At 36.1% G+C, this 23,023-nt stretch overlaps 1 protein-coding gene across 2 annotated transcripts in view; it reads right to left on the reverse strand.

Moving 5' to 3' along the window:
* Positions 1–8,065: 8,065 nt before the first annotated feature.
* The window catches only part of LOC145689855 (carboxypeptidase B-like), a 107,069-nt gene continuing 92,111 nt past the window's right edge, over positions 8,066–23,023 (reverse strand). For both annotated transcript variants that reach the window (XM_081764119.1, XM_081764120.1), the window contains 2 exons: positions 15,383–15,467; positions 8,066–11,653 (listed from right to left, as the gene is read on the reverse strand). In XM_081764119.1, coding sequence (XP_081620245.1) covers positions 11,454–11,653; positions 15,383–15,467 — 285 coding nt within the window. In that variant the 3' untranslated portion in view covers positions 8,066–11,453. The remainder of the gene's footprint in view (positions 11,654–15,382; positions 15,468–23,023) is intronic.

Below are 23,023 nucleotides of genomic sequence, written 5' to 3' on the forward strand. Positions count from 1 at the left end.
TTGTGGTGGACAAACACCGTGCTCGTGGGTTTTCTCGGGGTTCTCCCGTTTCCTCCCACTTTCTTCATTCCACCATTTCCCTCATCTCTCATCATCACCGTCTCCTTTAGCCTAACCGGCATAACCGTGGGACGTAAAACTCAAAGATTTCATTTTTTTTCAATCAATACCCCTCTAGAGATTAACCCCTCCTTGGTATCGGGAAGACTGGATCAAGCACCGGAAAACTGAATTTTTTGATAATATCGGCATCTTATGCAATTAGGAAAAGCTTTAAATTTCGCTCTTTTCATTGATTAGCCAGGGGTGCCCACAAGGGGGGGCTATGACGCAAACTGCGTCACTGAAATATTTGGGGGGGGTAAAAATCTATATAAATATGTTTGAGGGTGTGTAAAAATTAATCGAAAAGATTTTTTTTTTCATGGAAGAACACTTACGGATAGACAATTGAGGGGGGTGCGTCATGGACATGAGGGTGGTGGGCACCACTGGATTAGCGTATGCAATTAGAAACCACACAAATATCCTATAAACTCTAAACTTGTTAATCATTTTCAATAAACTTTATTACTTTATTCAAAGTCCCTTTCGAGCACTGAACCAAGGTGACCAGACGTCCCGTTTTTAAACAAAAATGACCTAGGTGTCCCGTAATTATTATTCAAAATGTAAATGGTCAATGCAAATTCTACACTCTTCCGTTCCAGCACTCATTGGGAAGGTTCAGCCGTGTCTGAAACTTCTGAATGTTCAAATTGAGTGTTCTGTGATTCAAGAGGGAATTCTGAGTGTTCAATTAGTTAAAAGTATTGTTGGGTAGTACTTAAGTTAGAAACGCTGTGTTGTCACTCTTACTTGCGTATTTTGTAAATTGAAAACACTGCTCAGTACCAAAGCACAATCTGGAAGTCAGATATTTACGACCCCCTCCCGTCAATGATTTGTATGCGTCCCGTTTTTGCAAGTAAAAGTTATGCTCACCGTGCACTGAACATACAGTATATTAAACACTGTTACATTCTGTATACGTTTTGCTTCAACGAAACGCAAATTACTCGTTGATGTTTGTGATATTCAATATAATATACTTATTTTGTGGTATGACGTCAGTGACACAAATTTTTAGTTTTGCAATAATCTATCCTCTGCATTTTTGTGCACAGACCCACCAACCAAAAGTTGATATATACAGAGTGTTTCAAAACATCAACGACAACGTTTGGGAGGTGATTCCTGACATCAAGATAAGACAAAAAGTATAGACCAACCTGGGTGCACAAATGCTTCCTTTCGGAGTTATGGGCTGCCTAAAACATGGAAAAAATGAACTTAAAGGTCCATAGCTCCAAAACTATGGTACCTATCGTAGTCGGTTCAAGACTTTGTTTAGAAACTAGTATGTGTCCCATCCAAATATCCAAGTTTCAGAATCCTACGGTACTTCCGCAACAATTTTTTATAGAGGTAGTTGGTGAGTACTTTCAATTAAATTCCCGTAGCCAAAATCCCTCTATAAAAATTGTTGCCTGAGTACCTTACGATTCTGAATTTTTGGATAGCGCATATACTAGTTCCTAAATGAAGTCTTGACCCAACTAAGGTAGATCTTATTTTTTTTACCTATGGACCTTTAAACTTCATTTTTTCATACCCGACTAAGATAGATCTCACAATTTTGGAGCTATGGACTTTAAAAGTTCATTTTTTCATGTTTTCGACAGCCTACAACTCCGAAAGAAAGAATTTGTGCATCCAAGTTGTTCTATACTTTTTGTCTTACCTTGGTATCAGGAATCACCTTCTAAATGTCGGTGTTGTTTTGAAACACCCTGTATATATAAACGGGTCGAATCGAAAACTTCTTTTTTTTATAAAGTCAGTTAAAAAACTAATCAGTTTCTTCCTCTCGAAAGATTTGTGTAAATTGACTAGTATCTCTTTTACGTGTAAAGTATAAGCAACTTATCATCATAGCTCCTTCGCCAGTAAAAATACGTTACTAGTCAGTTGACTTATTATCATTAGCACGTAGCAGGAACTCGTATTAGCTTAATTAACATACAAAGAGTTATTTAAACACAGAAACACACACACACATCTACACAAATATTGTGTAAAGTTAAAAAAAAAAAATTAACGGGTCGTTGTACGAAGAGAAAATTATTCAAGTTCGCCTAACCTTTTTAGATTAATGAGCAACTAATGTAGACCCTAACTCAAAAAAAAAAAAAAAAAAAAAAAAAAAAAAAAAAAAAAACTTCGCAATATACTCCGTTTTCTTCATCATCTTCCAAATTAAACGGTTCTTCACTGTTATCTTTAACTTAAAGCTAAAGATTTTATTATTATTAATTATTATTATTATTATTAAGCAGGGAATTCGTGTTACTATTCGGTTCAAAATCTCTTGTCGTCGCGAATTCTGTCGAGGAATTTGAAGCTTAAAATATATAAAACGATAATCATGCCTGTTGTTTTGTATGGTTGCGAAACATGGTCGCTTACTCTGAGGGAAGAACATAGACTGAAAGTATTTGAGAACAGGATCCTGAGAAGAATATTCGGACCCAAGAGGAACGAGAATGGGGAATGGCGGAAGCTTCATAACGAGGAACTACATAGTTTATACGGTTTACCCAACATTGCTAGGGTCGTCAAGTCTAGGAGGCTTAGGTGGGCAGGTCATGTAGCTAGAATGGAAGAAAGTAGAAACGCTTTCAAGATAGGAATACAAAGTAGAAACTGGATCCAATTAGCTAAGGATAGAAGTCAGTGGAGAGCTTTTGTGAACGCGGCATTGAACCTCCGGGTTCCATAGGCCATAGTTAGTTAGTTAGTTATTATTATTATTATTATTATTATTATTATTATTATTATTATTATTATTATTATTATTATTATTATTATTATTATTATTATTATTATTTGGAACAAACTCATCCAAGATCCACACATAACAGCTACTATTCATGTATTTACTTGGCTGAATTAAGGGAAACCTTTGTAACAAAAATTTTAGGAATGATTAAAAAAAATGCATTGAAAAATTTTGATCTTGGCCAATAGTTAGTTTTTGGATCAAGAGCAACAAATTTTTTGAACGACCCTTAAATCGAGTTTTGGTATTTTCTACGGAATAACCACATCATACTGAGTCAAGTGATATTTTGAGTTTGGCTACACTGTATGTAGTTCTCCAGATATAAGACGTACAAGAAAATTTTTGATTGAAATATATTGGATCTCTTGATCCAAAAATCCCTACTACGATAGCCAGTTGAGAGAGATTTGATCCTGAAGGGCGCCGATCCTGGGGGGCCCGGCCCCCCCAAAGCTCATGTGGGCTCCCCTATTGTATTTATGAATATACAATATTTGGCATAATTTGAGTGCAATTTGTCTTAAAATCCTCATAGGCCTATATATACCTTATGCATCTGAATGCCCCCCCCCCCCCAAATTTACAGAGAAATTGACGCCCTTGCCTGAACGTCCCGATTAAATGGTCACTACGTCGGATAGGCCTATAACACTTTTCTCGGGGTAATACGTGATACAGAAGGGCTTCAATAGCTTTGTTTTCGTTTAAGTGCAAAATCTCTGTATATAACAATGTTATCTTTCTTTCTTATTCCGAAATAAAACATTTCATGGCTATTATAATCACATTCGAATATGACAGAAAACAAAGACCTGCTTAACTCAAGGATAGTTGTTTATTTTCGCTTCATTCAGTTGCTGTAATTTTCCTTTCAAGATTTTGTTACTTCTTACGTAACAAGAGGCAAACATCCTTCTATGAAACACACCGTCAGAATGTAGTAGCAAAAAAATGTAAGAATGCAAGCTAAGCATGACTGAATGAATGTTAGTTATGTATATCTTATCGCTCAGCGAAAGAGCAAATTCCGTATAGTGATCTTTGAAACTGAGTTGCACTCGAGGAGAAAAATATAATTGAATGTTTTCGTAAATTATAGAGGATACAATAATTTGATACTCGACTACCCTCGAAGGTCCCTAGAGACAAAGGTGCACCCATCGGGGGTCCACCAGGTCCAGACACCCCCAAACTAACTCAACGTATATTTGTATATTTTCTCAATAAAACTATACTTGTTGAACATGCAAATCATTGGTATAGCATGAAAATTTTATACTTCATCTGTACTCCTTCTCTTATATAAACAATATAGTTCTATCATTTTTCTGAAAATATAGGTGGGAATATTTTACAATTACTTATCGTATTTTTGGGTACAGAATAATAGCCGTTCAACTGTACATAGACGTAGCTCCTTGTAATATTGGACCCCCTCCCAAATAAAAAAAAAAGCATTGATAGCCCCAGCAAAAATTTCTTTGTGCGCATGTGGTTCCTGATAAGCATTTGCACGGAGTCCAACCCAGTGGACGGGAATTTTCTCTTTACATGAGCTTGGTTTAAAGGGACAAGTTTTGCCGATAGATGTCACCACAGTCTTCGTATCTCATGTATTTTTTACCGTTGACGAAAATTCACGAGTTCTCTTACAAATTTCAATCTAGAGACCAAATTTTTAGAGAAGGAACTTCATAACCTATTGAGGGCAACAAATCGTGCCGATTTTTTATTTAGAATTATCTTCATTGTTGAAATGGATGTCCAAACCTTTAACAATGTAATTGTTTCAACAAGAAATAAAATTCTAAATAAAAAATCGGTACGGATTGTTGCCTTTGATACATTATGAAGTTCATTATCTAAAAATTGTAAATCTCTAGGTTGAAATTCGTAAGATAAATCGTGATTTTCGTCAACGATAAAAAAAAAATACATGAGAGAGATACGAAGAGTGTAGTGACATCTAGTGGCAAAACTTTTCCCTTTACACCAACCTTAAAAAAAAGTTTCAATTAGGAGCGAGTTAGGAGGGTTTTTTAAAATGTCTCTTTGACTACTTTAGATCTCTTTGGTGGAATAAGTGTCTCTCGTCAAAGGACTTGCTAAACGTCGGTAGGCTGACGACATAATGACGTAACTCACTTTTTTTTTTTTTTTTTTTTGAAATTGACTGACGCCTATTTTTATGCAGCTACTGTTAGCCTTATCTTCTGACAAAACGATGAATTTCGATTTCAAATAACAACGAAGTTATTCTTTGTGAAAGTTATTTGTATGATACTTTGACAAACGTACGGGAAAAGTGATTTTCCTCTATACTTAAAAATTAAAGAAATTGAGATACACCAGTATGTTATCCGACCGATGATATCTGAAGTGATCAACCTTTTTTTTTGTTTTTTTGATGTTTGCTTTGTTCTTCCTTGAATTGTAAGGGCACGTTTCCACGGGATATCCTTGCGAATTTAGGCTTTTTTTTTTAAATTTTAATTCGCATTCCATATGTTTCCCAGAATCACTATTCTATTTATCATCTGCTAGAGTTCTTTTTCGGTTCTGTAGCTATAACAAGTAGTTGGAGTAGACGGTGAACTTAATGAGAAGTTACCGGCAAGGGCGCCAATCGTGGGGGGGGCTCCCCAAAGCTCATGTGGGCCTCCCTATTGTATTTATGAATATACAATATTTGGCATAATTTGAGTGCACTTTGTCTTAAAATCTTCATATATATATATATATATATATATATATATATATATATATATATATATATATATATATATATATATATATATATATATATATATATATATAATATATATATATATATATATATATATATATATATATATATACCTTCTGCATCTGAATGGGCCCCCCAAATTTACAGAGAAATCGGCGCCCTTGGTTCCCAAGCCGAGGAAAGTAGAGCTTGTCTCTGATTAAACTAGTCCACCAAATTTAGCGATCTTTATTCTTTATTACGATTGGCTATCTCCTCACCAAAGGACCTATCTAGAATCTACATAGTCTGTTCTATATTTAAGCTGATTTTCAGCCCTCTCTCTCTCTCTTTTTTTTTTAAATGATAAGTGGAGGAATTATTTGCTTTTCATTGCTTTTCCATTGACATCAATGTTAATGTGCTTTTTTAAATGTCCCATCCATTTCAGGACAATTTGCTTTTTGGAATATATAATCTATATCGTCTCTTCTACATTTGAACTGAATCTCAGCCATCTTCCCCCAAAATATGTTTACATCATTGCAACCGATAGGCTCTTTGGTTCAGATCCGGCAAGTAGTTACCAAGAAATGAAAAACCACATACAAGTCGAGCCGAACCTGTCCCTGGTAGAGCTTGGCCATCAAAAATAATGATCTCTATTCTTTAGATGACAGGCTATTTCCCCATCAAATTTTGTACAAACTTGATCAGTAATTACCGAGAAATAAAGTACCACATACGAGCCGAGACGAACTTGTCCCTGATGGATCTTGTCCACCAAATATAGCAATCTTCATTCTTTAGTCGATAAGCTACTCATTTTTTGCCCTGACTGAATTTTTCATTTAGAGAATCGTTGCACGAAAAACGTAGTTCGATTTTTTTAGTTTGAAAAAATTGCTTGAAAAATTTATGTTGAAAATTTTATTTAAAATTTTTAGTTTGGAATTTTCATTTAACAATTGTCGCACCCATAAAAATTTGAATTTTTTAAAGTTGAAAAAAATTGTTTGAAATTTCAATTTTAAAAAAAATTTACTTGAAAATTTTGTTTCAATTTTTTTATTTGAAATTTTTAAAAATTGAAAACACTTCCCAAAATTTCAGAGTGTTGCACTATGCTACCCATATCCTATTGAAGTCAAAAAATCAATAAACTCCTCCATATAATGATATGTTGCAATAAAGCCTCATCTTAGTGAACCTTGGGCCAAATATTCAAATTTCCAACCTCATACAGGAAGTTAGTTCAAAGTTTCCTTCAAATGTGCTGTGTAGCTTACATATACTTTTCGGCAATTTTTTTATCCATGGAAGCATACGAGGTGAATCAATCAAAGCCATTATGTATTTACGTACTAGAGTTTATTCAATCACTCATTTATATTTTTTAACAATTTCCTAATTTAGGTATTGTCCTATGTATTCCCGAAATTTGAGAGAGTACACTATTTGGAAGGTCGAAAACGATTTATTAAGAGTATGGTATCAGCAACGTGGACTTTTGGGATCGGCAACGTGGACATTGAGGTAAGCTGAAATATCCAAGCTGAAAGCATTTAAAATGTGGTGTTGGCGCAGAATGCTGCGCGCCCGAAAAGAAACTGAATGAAGACGAATTAAAAGAATCTAATGAAGGATGAGAGATCATGAAGATAATAGGAAAAAGAAGAAACATGCTTGGCCATCTTATCCGGCACTCCGATTGGATCATCCTGTTGATAGAAAGACAGAAGGAAAACCAGGAAGAGGAAGACCAAGGATAGAATATCTAGATGCATTTACGAATAAGAGACCTTATGTCGCCCACCAATCTATGGTTAAGGTGAGAAAGAAGAAGCCACTATTACACTTGTATCCTATTCAAGAGAATGGATCCGTAAATTTACTCATATATTCATATGTTGTATCAAAGTCTCATCAAATTAGGTCAATTATTGACTACGTGGTAAAACGTGTGATTACGTAATTTCTAAAACAGTTTTTACCCATGAAAGGGAAGAAGAAATACCAACAAAATTTACAGAAGTATATGGTTTAGAGAACATTTATCAAGTTTTAGTTCTTAACAATTCCAAATTTATGAAGTGGGCCAGTGTACCCCTCCCGAAATTTGAGAGGAGAGCATCAACATACCCATATGAAAGAAAATGGATCCTTGTATTCATCCCTAACCACATAATATGATAAACCACCATCTAAGAAGATAAAACATCCGGAATTTTATGTTTTGAGAATTTTTTATACATAGCAGAGAACAAGATGGATCACATATACGAAAGTGATACCCTGATCCTATACTACTACACCAAATTTTTAGTTGTGGAAATTTTCAAAATTTAGGGAGGTTGGGTCAAGGTACCCCAGCCAAAATCAAAAGGATATTGGCCCCTATGACGTGGAAGAAGAAAAAAAAGAGGAATAAAAAATGAAAATACTAAAACACAGTAAGTTCTAGTTGTGTTTATTCGGATTTGAACCTTATACAGATAAGTGACAAATAGTTAAATTACAAAATATGGTTTACAAATAATTGTACCTATCTATGCTGCAATATGTTCACACAAAATATGTCGACGGTATGTGTCGGAAGTTCATATGCTAGGAAGTCAGCCAGTCTCATTAGGTTAATTGGCATTGTCGCAGGATTTTTCACCGTAGTAGGACTCCTGTGCAGAAGAGGAAGTTGGATCCATTCCCATTTCTCTTGACAGTCCTTCTTCGTGGTATGCAACGTGTGGCTGCAGTTAAAACCTTGATTTTTATTGAATCTACTACTCAAAGCTTCCACAAAAGGTCAAACGACCACAATAGGAAATACACATCTTTTTTCTACATTTTTCACAAACATTAAATTATGTATATTTTACCAGTGGTGTACGTAGAATTTTATCATAGGGGTGTTCAGTCACTTAATCTCATATCCTTTTAGGACAAGCTTGATTGATATTTGTAAATATAGTAAAGGTTTACTTTTCTTCAAGAGGGCGGTTTAAACTCCGAGACCCCCTTCTGTACACAACTGTATTTTACTTAACTACATTATTCAGATTGTTTCTAAATAAATTTCGATGTTACTAGTACACTTTGTAAGAAAAACTACGTACAGGGGCGCACCTACGCGGGGTCCATTGGGTCCGAATCCCACTAATAAGTTCGTAAATCAACATGCCTGTACAGTTTCTTAATAAAACTATACTCGTTCAAGAGATAAAATAGTGATATGTATCTTAAAGATTGTATCTTACACTTCATCTGTACTCTTTCTTTTCTTATAAAAATATTCTAGTTCTATCATTTTTCTGATAATATAAGAGGAAATACTTAAGAATTACTTACTGTCTTTTCAGGTATAGAATTACACCGGTCCAATACTACATATATAATATGAGTGACCTGCAATATTGGACCCTCCCAAATAAAAACTGAATCCCTTCCAAGAAAAATTTTTTAGGTGCACACTTTACTATGTAGTTTACGCTGCATGTTTGCGTCTACTTTCGATCATCAAAATAAGTTCTTTGAAACTAAAATTCTACTTAATTTGATCTCAAAATTTATCCTTGATCTCGCAACAGAGTGCTTCTCTGGAATAAACCAGGCTTCGCCACTGCATAACAACGCACAAATGGTTAAATAATCTAAAATCACGATAAAAAAGTAAATAAAAGTATAGAGTTTCAATTATTGTAACAATTTATGCCTCGTTGTCTTTGTATTCCAACTCTTTCTCAAACGATATGTGTCAATGGTATACAATGTACCGATCGAGGAGATTTTATGAAAATTATTCATTGTCATGATTTGGCAACCTTATCTCGATTGCTGGAGTGATACAAATAGCCATAGGATTGATAATAAATCATCGAAGTTTCAATGCGATTAGCATAACAGGGAAGAAAAAATTACAATTAATGAAAATAACTTAATTAGCGTATATTCTAAATAACGGATGTGTAATTATTCTTTTTTCTATCACTATAGTGTGTGAAATCATTATATTTGTTATAAAGCATTTTCAAATTATATAAGAGCCAATGTTATAGGACATACAGGTTAAGAGATACAAAGTAATTTCCAGGAAAATTATCATCTAACCTAACTTTCCTAACCTAAACCGGAAATTTTCTAGTATTTCCAAATCTAAGACATTTAAAACATTGTTAACATTTGAAAGTTTTCGTTGTGAAAAATAGAATGATAGACTGTTTCGTTTTCTTTAGGATAGTCATATGCAACTGGATACTTCGTGACGTAAAAATCTGGTTCTTGGAAAATGGAATGAAATCTTTAAGTTTTACGTCCCACGGTTATGCCGGTTAGGCTAAAGGAGACGGTGATGATGAGAGATGAGTGAAATGGTGGAATGAAGAAAGTGGGAAGAAACGGAAGAACCCGGGAAAACCCACGAGCACGGTGTTTGTCCACCACAAAGTCCACACGGCGCGAGCTGGGATAATCTGCTTCTTGGATTCTCAGTAAACTCGTAGAGGGCAAGGAGAAGGCAGCAAACCTAGCGTTCATAGGAGGCACTGGTATGCTGAAGTAGGCAAATAGCCAACGAAGGAGATTCAATCTGTAAGAGCCTTCGCAACGACGCGCAAAAAATGAAATAAGTGTTTATAACAGCCATATCAACTATTGCAAAATGCTGTAAAACACAAAATTTGCGTTGCGTTGAAGCAAACCGTTACGGAACAGCAACCCGGAAAGTGCGTTGTCATTACTTGTATAGCTTCCTTTTAGCCTTTGCTCACGCTGAAGAAAACGATTACTCTAGGGGCAACTGGTATTACCTGGCAGCACATTCGTACGCTGTGGGTGGAGAGGGGAGCGAAGAAAACTGCGATGTTAACTATTCTAACTAGAAAAGTGATTTCTGCTACATTGTCATACCGAAGATCTCTTAAATTACCGAGACAGACTGCGTACAAAAAAGTTAGTGGATCTTTCTAAATACATAAGATTTTCAGAAACTTGTATCATTGAAAGAAGATACTAAAGTATAAAATTATCAATATAAATTAGTTTATATTACAATAACTTTATTTTGTAATGTTCTACGACTACCGCCAGTAGCCCACAAAATACAACACTGCTCCTATGTCATACGTCGACGAGCTGGATATATTTGATCATCAACGAAATCAATACACTAGTAAATAAAATTGATTGTCACATAGGCCATTTTAAAGAATAACTCATATACAAATTAATTTGTTCCTCTCTCTCCCGATCAATACATCTTATGGCATTGAGACTTATACATACACATAATGACATGTAAATAACCTTAGTTACAATGAGAACGGCAGCTAATTGAATTAATTGAATACCCCATGTATCATATTATTTAGGGATGCGCACGAGACGAGTCGAGACAGAATTTTCCTGACAAATTTCGAGACACAGCTCTTCCAATAGAAAAGAGCACATTTTTCGAGTCGAGACATCACTTTTACAGCACATTTTCGAGACGAGACAGCCTCAAATGTTGTCTCGTGCGCATCCCTAATATTATTCTGGTACCTATAAATTAAAAGGGTTAAAAGTGATAAGGATGAGTAATGTGGTGCTATGGTCCTTTCAAAAGACTAAATTCGGAACAGCGCATAGCACTAATTTTTGTCCTAGATACGACATCAAGCAAACTTTAGTTCACAATTTCTTTATGTGGAAATATAAATTATATGTTGAAAATAACAATTTCATTAAAAGTCTTAAAACGAACACTTTATTATTATTATATTTCTTACTATTTTTTGTGTCTTTTTACGGAGGTAAATTTTCGACAGTTCTTGTCTCCTGATGTTGTTCGTCCGATGACACTCTTAGCAGTTACGTCCCTCTCGTGTTGGATGACAACTTTACAAAATTTGCGAAGACTTTCATGCCTTCAAACGTTTCTGCAACAACCCCCGCTATTTCACCGGGCGGGAGATCAAATCCCCAATTGGCGCTGGGTAGCTCGAAAGTAAATGCGTAGCTGATACCAGCGACACCACGCACCCAGTCTCTGCTAGACCCTGAGGAAGTAGCTGAAATAAAACATAAAATTATTATTAATAATATTAATAATATCTTTATTTCAAGTGCTGCGAATAGCTCAGGTAAAAAAAAAAAAAAATAATAATACATTTTGTAAAATATCAATATACAATTTCAATTTTGTATAATAGGCTAGAAAAATTAATAATATGGTAACATGCTAAAAAATCAGTCACAGATTAGTAGGTATTTATTCATTTTACAAATGAGTTCTTGCTCACGAGAATCGGCACACACAATTTTTTAAATATAGACATTCCTTAACTAGGAAATAAATAGTGAAATCTAGATATTGCTGAGTCGAAGAAATATATCTGTCTTCCCGTAAGACTGAAAAATAGGGAATAGAATTGAAATCAGAAGAAGAAAAGAAGCATAATAACGACACGGAAAGAGAAGGTTCGTGGACATACTCGAGAGAGGGAGAGAGAGAGAGCAATGACAATCAAATTGAATTTATGGTAAAAACAACATCGAGCCCATTGACCATATCCCTAAAATTGGTGGTAAATACCAATCTCTACTGACTTGGAAATTATGATGTATTAGAACTGGCAAAGCCTGATTCATATCAATATCACTGTTGCCGACATCAAATTGTTATTTCTATAAACTCAAAAAAAGTTTCATCTAAGAGACACTGAAACAGAATACCAAGGTTAGAATACCAATTCTAACACCAGGTTAGAATACCAATTCTAACACCAGGTTAGAATATCAATTCTAACACCAGGTTAGAATATCAATTCTAACACCAGGTTAGAATATCAGCTAATCACAATTCAGTGTTTTATTTGTTTATTAAAATAGATCTGCATGTCTTAAATAAATGAAGTAAAAGTGACATCAATTCTCATAAGGGTTCTAAGTGTGCGTGGTCTACAGTCCGCATCAAAATCAATGAAAATCTGAACTACGTATTGACCACGCTCCAATATAGTGCATAATGAAATATAAGGTAAGTAAGAGAACTAAGCAGGCCCTTATCAGAAGCTTAAAATATTCAAATTTCCTAGCTTGACACTGATTTTTCAAAATAAGATTCAAATCAAAATAATCACTTTAGAAAACTATTTATGGAGTAATGCAAAGAAAGTTTCATATAAAAAGAACTAATCAATCTTTTTAAACTTTACATCCAACAGATAAAATAGTAAATGTAAAATAAATACCTAAATGTTAAATAAATAGTAGAATGATTGAAGTATGTTGAAGTTAATTATTAACAAAATTGATATACATTTCCTTGTCAGAAAATTAAAATAATCTGTTAATCTAGGTGACAAACCTCGGTTAGTGATTATTAATACTTTAAAAATACAATTAGTTTAAATTTGCAGATTTTGTAATTCTTATCAGTCTTCAACTAACGTTTCGAATTTAATGTAACCAATAGTGATTGATTCCTTATACTATAATTCAATTTTGAAACAATATTCGCTATTAAGAAAAAAGACCCTCCAAATTATATTTAATAGAATGTTGCTAGAGTTATCAAATGAAATAATAGTAAATCTCATAATATTATCCTACTTGTTTAATATAATTGATTAAATCAGTTTTTTTTTAAAATAAGTTAATCATCTTAAAAGATCAGAACTCTAATGTATATACAAGAACTACAACTTATAATTTGTTATGTTATTATTAGGTACTTTGAAGCCAATATTATGTACAGTACGTGCATTATCCAGAACATATTGTATGAAAACTTTTATCTGACTTATCTTCTGTTAGTATGACTCTCCAAACTTCAATAGTTATTCCATCATGGCAAAGAGAATAACAGTTATTTCAAAATAGAATACTTTTGCAGACAACTTTGTAGATTTAGATACCATCAAGCGAGCGTTTCATAAGTTGATACAAACAATGAATAAGGCATGTATTAGTTAACATGAAAGACGACGCATCGGTGGATGAATTTCTTTAAAGTTGTGGCTTTCAACGTGGGACGCACGCCGCAGTAGGGGAAAATTTGATATTTTAGTGGAGCAATTCGACAATTTAGTTGCGTTAAACAACCTCGTTCAACAATGAAAATGTAAATTGAACAAAATCTAATTCTTATTGATTTTGTGGAGCTGAAGACGAATTTAAAAACGAAAATTAGCTATCGTTCTTACATTACATTTCGATGTGTCTAATAGTAACGTTATACTAGTGAAAATGTTCGCCACATTTGGAATAAAATGTCACGTTGACGTGGGAACACTAGAAGTACTATAACAACACTGAATTTTTCCGTTCCTTATTTCAGTTGCGTATTGCTAGTGTGCGAAACAACAACTTAATAGCATTCATCAGACTTCTCGATGTGTGTTATCTGAAGTGCTATACATAAAAATACATATGTTTGCTTGTATATTTGTGAGCAGTTCCTCAGAATTTTAGTAAACTTTTTAGGCAAAAATATCGCGACGTTGTGTAAAAAGTGAGAACAATTTCTGCTACGTGACATTTTCTTCACAAAAAACGCACATAACCCCATTAATCAGGAAAGCCCATCATTGTTAATTTGGGTGTAAAATTGGAGACAAAGCATGGGCATCGTGCATTGTTTACAATACTTGCGCCAGCAATCTATGAAATTGGATATGTGCAAAAAGATGTCCAATGCTGTTTGCAGTGTCAATGGTTTGGAAAGAGACAAGCAGAAACATCAGAGATTGATGCTTTTTTTTATGGTTCCTCCCGTTCAGAAGGGAATTTCCGGGAAGAAGAAGCGGACATTGATCTATCCTAACATTCCATCTGCAATGCGCCCAGTTCAACATAGAGGACTTCCTGTCCATAGTTCACCCAAAAAATACATTTCATCTGATGAGTATTAAGAAGTTGAATCTTCTAACCAAGTACTTCAAAAGGCCTTGAATTGGTTGTAAACATACCACATAGGCTAATCCGAGAAAAACTAAGTGGTCTCATTTGGGATTTGAACCTCTCAAAAACAAAGCTGAAAGCTTAGTCTTGGTTTACAATGGAATTTACTGCAGGGAGAAGTAAATATTTCAGTGTATCAGAACAGGGAAAAGAATTTCACTTTTTTCTACTATACAAGAGACATTTGTGGCATGTGTAGACCCAAATGGCCTCATGAAGGCTCTAAAACTTAATTACGATTCTATGGAATGGAGGCTCTTCATAGATTCTTCAAAGGCGAAGAAGCCTTTACATGCCATCTCGATCCTTGCACATAGCCCCGCTCGATTTCTTTTCGTAGAATGTCCTGTATGTATAAATACCACAAAGTTGACGAACAGAATGACAGAATACGGGGACGATTCGCTGATATTCTCGTCGATTTATGTCGTAAGACTTGTTTGAATGAGGTTAATAGGATACACGAATGTCTCGCACGAGGTAGATAGAATTTTTTTTAAAAAAAATCACATAAAATGTCGTATACTATGCTTTAGTGTGGTGTTGTGTAATTATGTTCTGATATTATATTTTTGCGATTGTCTTCAAGAAAGTAATATGAGAACATTTCTGATTCTATCATATAATAAAAGATTTGATGTGGAATATCTGCACATGAAACAAAGGGTCTTCTTTCTACCGTATACATATAGGAACATGTTACGAAAGAAAACTTTCCATCCCTTCTAGGAACAAGAGGTGACTATTTTATTTTTGCAGATTTAGCAAAGTGTACATATTATAGCACTATTAGAAGATATTATTTTAAATAATAATAATAGGAAGAAAGGCCATACCTAATATATTGGCTGAAGATCCAATTCGGTATTGAGTTCCTCTAACGGACTGGATACGGTCTGCTACTACTTTGGCTAGAAATTCCTGTCAAAATAGATATCAAAATAAAATAAGTGTTTTTTTGCATCAAACAATTAGTCAAGTAGCAACACCGATAGAAAGTTGTATACACCGGTTGCGGTGTTGCCAGATTTTGGTTCATGGATTTTGAATCCTCTACAACATAAGGTCCTAATTTAATATTATTATTACAGAATCACAAAATTAACTATTTGCATTCGACATCATTTAGGCTTTTTGGTGTGTTTTTCGTGCTTTAAAAAACACAGTAAAGCACGGTTACTATATTCTGAAATGTAAAAAATGCTTGTACACTTGTATTTAGAATATATCGTTCTCTTTACTTGGCTGATGTGCTGGCCTGAAAACATATAGTAAACACAATAATAAGATATAGAATCGTGGAGTCCCTAGATTTAACATTTATATATAATAATATGTTTACAAAACATTAGCATAGCAAAGTATACGATCGATCGATCGCATAAATGTTGAGTGTACTGCCAATCTACTTAAAGAAATACTACTGATCTACTTTCTATGTATGAGGATTTTAATTTTATAGTGGTATCACTGTTGGGAATATGATATACTACAGGGATACAAGTTACAAATCTACCCTTTGCACATGGACCGAACCGAACTAAATCGAAACTCATCAATTTACACCCCTCAAAGGATGGGTGTGATGGACTTCTAGCTCTTCAGCTATTTTGCCCTCGGATTTTATTTATAGAATGTATGGCTATTTAAATAGGCTGTTATTCTTGTTATAGTTCGATGTATTTGTAACTTCCTGGTTTTGGAATTGTTCTTCATAAAATAACGGTTGACAGCGTCTGTGGTGAAAGATGTCACCCATCGACTTTTTGTATGAGCGGGACACTGCTGCTGGGTATTGGTGGCAGGAAGCATCCACACAAAACAAGAGGAGAACTTGGTTCCTCAAATTGCAATATAAAATTAGCCGGTGTTAGAGATTTGTCTACTAGTTTTGTAGTTATTTCTAATCTTTGCGTTTCGTTTTCTGTGAACAAGTGTGAACTTTTGTTGTTCTTTTTCCTTGTTGGTTGCAGTTCTAACAGTGAGATATACACATCTCTGTTTGTGGTTTGCAGGACAGATATTGAGGATTTTAATATTTTCTGTGGAGTAGATTGAATGACTTTGTGAAGAAAAGCCTGTTGTGGTCTACTCGTAGTGATGAGTAATAAGGAAGCTACCCATTACATTATTTCTTGTTTGGTGCTCAAGATTGCAGAGTTGATGGCCTCCTGATATTTGAAGTAATCTGCTTTGTTTTATTGATTGGATATTGAAGCAGATTATCTATTTCTAATTGGTTGTTGACTGTACACTCTGATTAACTGATATCGATGTAATCTAATTTTGTGCTGTCGGATTTTGCAAGGGTCAGATTTTGCTCTTTAGCCGTTTATAAAAAACAATTATGTTTGACAGTGATTTCATGAAAGTAGGGTTTTGTAGTGTTTTTGGACATTTGTTGTCTTCGGTACGATGACCCTCCTCCTTGTAGGTAGAGTAGAAATTAGTTTTCACAGGTACGGAGCAGGACCCATCGTGAATTTCACCACATCTGAAGCACACTTGAATTTTTACAAAATTGGTCAGAATGACCGTATTTGAAACAGTTTCAACAAGGAGACACTCGTACATTAGATCTAGATACTAGTGCTGTCGAAATCGGTTTTTGAAAAAACCGAAAACCGGTTTTTGAAAAAAGTGAAATTTCACAAAACCGAAATGTCGGTTTTGTAAACCGCATTTGCGGTTTCGGTTTTGAAAACCGCATTTGTGGTTTCGGTTTTGAAAACCGTTTTTGCGGTTTCGGTTTTGAAAACCGTTTTTGCGGTTTCGGTTTTGAAAACCGCTTTTGCGGTTTCGGTTTCCAAAACCGCATTTGCGGTTTCGGTTTTTAAAACCGTTTTTGCGGTTTCGGTTTTAAAAACCGTTTTTGCGGTTTCGGTTTTGAAAACCGCATTTGTGGTTTCGGTTTTGAAAACCGTTTTTGCTGTTTCGGTTTTGAAAACCGCACTTGCGGTTTTCGGTTTTCAGAAAACCGGTTTTCTCAAAAAACGAAAACTGCAAAAGTCACAAAAATTCGACAGCACTAATGTCAAGCAATGACGAGAAAACAGCAAAGAATCTTTCCCATCTTCGACTCACAGTTGCCAGATGGAGGAAAAAAATGCTCAAAATTTGCAGAGGGGAAAGAAGATATTTTTTCTTAAAATGTCTTAATGTGTAGGGAAATTCTTGTTTAGTATACTTTTACAATTGGCAGAATAAAAAAAATAAGTTGCAGTTTCTCACAAAGAGGCACGGCTATCGTTATTGGGAAGTAAAATGATATACAGTAGAATAAAATATGATCGGCGTTCCCTTCACGTATGAACTATTGCAGGTGTCTGGGACTTGCGATAAGAAACCAGTCAACACATGCAAAACCACAACATTCTCATTTATCGGAGTGGCAACAAATCAACAATAAAATTGTGTATTGCGATCTATTTTTTTCTTTTCTTTCTTTTTTTTAAGAAATGGAGGTGGTGTTTTTTAGTTAACATAAGAAAGACTGGCAGTACTATTTAAAAACAAGGTGAAAAAGTAATGATAATATAAAATATCTCAGTCTAAGTGGATGAGATTTCAAGTTGGATTTCATGAGTTGCAGGTGTAGTGATCTAAAATAGGGATATACCTTATTTTCTATTTAGCTTAGTGTTGTCATATTACCCGATTTTTGCGGGCACCACCCGATTTTCAGGTTCTATATTCGTCCCTCGCTTAAACGTATCTTAATCACGAAAACCCACCCGCATTTTGGGATTGAAGAAAAATCTAAGACGACTTATGGATAAAGTCTTGGCATATTCAACGTAAACCGCTACAACTCTGACAATCTTAACCGCTACACCTCTGATTTTTATATATTTCGTAAACTAGATCACAAGGAACACGAATCTGAAGGATTTTTGGCATTCCGACTTCCGGAACTCGAGATATTAAAACTTTAAGTTTAATATAGATATATTCTCTATACGAAAAATATTATGTCCTGTGAGATATATATATAAAGGTAACCAAGAAAGTTCTGTCGCTTTTTGTGGAGGTTTGTGTTCAATTGATCCTCACACCGTGAGTTGAATGCGAATGGAGAAAAGGCGAAGGTCAGATGTTGGTGTGGGTATATCCAACACTCTACCTGCTTGTGGCAGTTCAGTTACAACGTAAACTTGTGTAAGGACAGAGTGAATATGGAACCTCCACAGAGCGTCATAAGGGCGTGTATGCTGTACGAGTTCAAACTTGGGTCAAACGCCACTGCAGCGGGGCGGAAGATATCTCAGGCCTTTCGTGAGGGTGTCGTGATTACGCAGACACTGCAAGGGTGATTTAGAAAGTTTAAGGACGGTGACAAAACACTCACGAAAGACGCACCACGTGCCGGAAGACCAACACATGTACAAAATGAAAATCTTCAGGTAGCAATTGAGGCGAACAGCGGAGGGACCTGTGAGAAACTGGGGCTAACATTCAATGTGAGTGGAGAAACCATCCGGCAGCTCTTCCATCAACTTGGGAAGCAGTACAATTTGAGTCTATTAGTCCCACATGAATTAACTCTGGGCCAGAAGGCTACGCGAGCAGACACATGTGTTTCTTTGCTGTCTCGTCTAGAAAGGAGCCATTTCTGGACAGGATGTTGACATGTGATGAGAAGCTCCATGGCGTCGTCACCACTGGTTAAAATCCCATGAACTGGTTCCAAAACAGCTGAAACCAGTAATGCAGCACAAAGTCCTGCTGTGTGTTTGGTGGATTGCTCGCGACATCGTGCATCGGGAACTGTTACCGACTAGTATGAGCAGAACATTAATGCAACTGTTTACTGTCAGCAGTTGAGCTGTGTTCAAGAAAAACTCAAAACCCTGGTGCCAGCACTTCTCAATCGCTAAGGGGTTCTCTCGTTACGGGACAACGCTAAGCCCCACATGGCTAGATTGACCCGGGACACCATCCTACGCCTTGGATGGGAAACACTATTGCAACCGCCATACTCCCCGGACATTGCACCGTCCGAATATCACCTGTTCCATTCCTTGCACACTCACCTTAGAGAACTCCAGTTCCACTCCGTAGTAAAAGTGCAAAATACACTTGATACCTTCTTCGCTTCACGGTAAACCAAGTTCTACCGCGAAGGAATCCATGCCCACCCCGAACGTTGGGAGAAGGTCGTTGATACTGATGGGTACTATTTTTGATCTTCCAGGTACGTCTTAGGCAGGGATGTAGTTACCACCGCGTAGCAGCGACCAGCGAGAACTTTGTTTTGGTCCGCACTTCTTAGATTCTTTGCGGAGAATCGTGAAGGAACCAACACGAACTATCGCCAGTCATGTGCATGCGGTTATTATTATATATTATTTTTTCCTGGAGAATTGTTCCTAAAGTGAGCTCCGTGGGTCAAGAATAACCTCTGCCTCAACATCATGAAGTGAAAAATCTTGAGATAAGTGCGATAATTGCATGAATTTAGATGGCAACTGTCGTCGATCATTAGAAAGTGAGTATGGGAGAACTATGAAATAAAGTAAATAGACACGCGTGATTTTGTTACAAAATTACACACATTTTATCTAATTCCAAACAGTTATCGTCGAATATACACGGTTAAAGGAGCACTCTGATTGAACCAATTAAAAAGATCTTAACGATTTATCCCTTTACAAGCGACGTTTCCTTCATCGCCTTCGTAGCGAAGTAGGAAGAACACTTGCCTAGTAATCATAAGGTTGGTGGTTTGAGTCCCCTGCGGGGTAATTTTTTGATACTTTTTAAAGTGTTTTTTAGACTCACCTTAATGTAACTAAATCACACATATAGCCGATTTAACATTTAACGTTTGGGGGAGTAAGTTTGTGGTTCGTTGGCGCTTTGTCGCGTCTCTGCCGCTGGTGGTATAATTTTCAAAACGGTAGAGGGGCCACCGGGAATCGTCGCTGCGGCGCCGCCAATGTTTGGCGAGATGTCGCTAATTGCCCATTTGTAGTCCACCGACGCTTACGGCATGGAGACAATTCAGTGTGAGTGGCGAAACCATTTAATAGCACCTTCATCAACTGAGAAAACACTAGAAGTTGGGTCGATGGGTCCCACATAACTTGATTCCGGGTCAAAAGGCAACGCAAGCAGACACCTGTGTTTCTTTGCTGTCTCGTCTGAGGAAGGAGCCATTTCTGGACAAGGTGTTGCCATGTGATGAGAAATGGGTCCTGTACGAAGTTCCACGGCGCCGTCATAATTGGTTAGCATCCCATGAACGGTTCCAAGACAGTCGAAACCAGCACTACACCAGAAGAAAGTCCTCCTGTGTGTTTATGAACTGCTCGCGGCATCGTGCATCGGGAACTGCTACCAGCTGGTCATCGCATCAATCAACTGTGTACTGTCAGCAGTTGAGCAGTGTTCAAGAGAAACTCAAAACTCTAGAGCCAGCACTTCTGAATCCCAAAGGGGTCCTTATGTTACAGGACAACGCTAAGCTCCTCGTGGCTAGGATGACCCGGGACACCATTTTACGCCTTGGATAGGAAACACTATTGTATACGCCATACTCACTGGACATTGCACCGTCCGATTATCATCTGTTCCCTTCCTTGGACAATCACCTTTAAAGGATGCCAACTCAAATCCCAAGTAGAGGTGCAAAATGCACTTGATACCTCCTTCGCTTCACGGAACACCAACCTCTACCGCGATGGAATAAATGGCCTTCCAGAACGTTTGCAGAAGGTTATCGATGTATTCTTAATCTTCCAGATACGTGTTAGGTGACATATGAATGGTGGTGGGTGAGAAAGCGATAGAACTTTCCTGTTTACCTTTATAGATCGGTTCTGTGTATTGAAATAGTTATGAACAAAGGTATAATGTTTGGTCGGGGGCAGTAGTTCTTGGTTAAACATAATACAAACTATCTGTAATATAATTTATGAAATTATTATTATTATTATTTTGTTATTAATAATAATAGTAAGAAGAAGAAGAAGCAGCAGCTGAAAACAGTGTTTTTAGTTTTCTGGAAGAAAACCAAAAATTTCCACGTTTTTTCAGGCTTCAAAAACACTAGCTGCAACACATTTTTTTTTTTAGATTGTAGCTCACCCCCCTTCAAAAACGACGAGCCCCTCCTACAGAAACCTGCTGGCTACACCCCTGGTCTTAGGTGACATATCGATGCTCTAAGGTGATAGGTCAAAAAGTGACATAACTTTCTTCGTTAATTTTATACATACTATGTAAAACTACTGTATAAGTTCTAGTATCTCGAGTTCGGGAAGTCGGAATGTCAAAATTCCTTCAGATTCGTGTTCCTCGTGGTCTAGTTTACAAAATATATAAAAATTAGTGTGGTCACTTTATGTTCGAATATCTCGAGATCGGAAATTCGGAATGTCAAAATTCCTTCAGATTCGTGTTTCTAGTGGTCTACTTTACAAAATATATAAAAATAAGGTGGGGTCTAGTTTGCTTCCGTGGTCACTTTATGTTCGAATATCTCGAGATCGGAAATTCGGAATGTCAAAATTCCTTCAGATTCGTGTTCCTCATAGTCTAGTTTAGAAAATATATAAAAATTAGTTTTGGTCCAGTTTGCTTCCGTGGTCACTTTAAGTTCGAATATCTCGAGTTCCGAAATTCGGAATGTCAAAATTCCTTCAGATTCGTGTTCCTCGTGATCTAATTTACAAAATATATGAAAATCAGGTGGGGTCCAGTTTGCTTCCCTGCAGCCGAAAAGTACATTGGAAGTGTCATCAAAGAAGTAACTTAAAAAAAAAAGTGCGATGGATCCAAGGTCAGTATTTGTAACACACAAGTTCACATCAGTACTTACGGTTTAGAACTCCCCACTTTTCTGACTTTAAAATATTGCAACCCTAATTTAGCTGTGACTTGTACAACCATCGAACAATCCCTTTCGCACAGTGCTGCATATATTACCATAATAGTCTTGGAGCAAATAAAAAGAGTTAAAACACAGACATAAATCAATACAATTGTCTCGATCGATAAATGCTTTCACAATTGTTAAAAGGTGTAATTAAAAACATCAAACATTGTTTGTGCTTTGAAAAGGACAAACAAGGTTTCGTTCATAAAACCGCAAACACCGGCTTTCGCTTTCAAAAAGAGCTTCTGCGGTTTCGGTTTTGAAAACCGCTTTTCGGTTTCGGTTTTGAAAATCGCATTTGCGGTTTCGGTTTTGAAAACCGCTTTTTCGGTTTCGGTTTTGAAAACCGCTTTTGCGGTTTCGTTTTGAAAACCGCATTTGCGGTTTTCGGTTTTCAGAAAACCGGTTTTCTAAAAAACCGAAAACCGCAAATGTCACAAAAATTCAACAGCACTACTAGATACTTCTACCTTGAGTAGTTTCTTCTGAATGTGCACTCCTCTCTGTTTTATTTTGGTCACATCTGCCGGGTGTTGAGTTAAAATGACGAATGGCATGGGGCCATTTCTTGATTTGATTCGCACTAGATTGGTCCTAT

Source organism: Thermobia domestica, chromosome 7 (assembly GCF_964235325.1).
Source record: "Thermobia domestica chromosome 7, izTheDome1.hap1.1, whole genome shotgun sequence".
Classification (NCBI taxonomy): Eukaryota; Metazoa; Arthropoda; class Insecta; order Zygentoma; family Lepismatidae; genus Thermobia; species Thermobia domestica.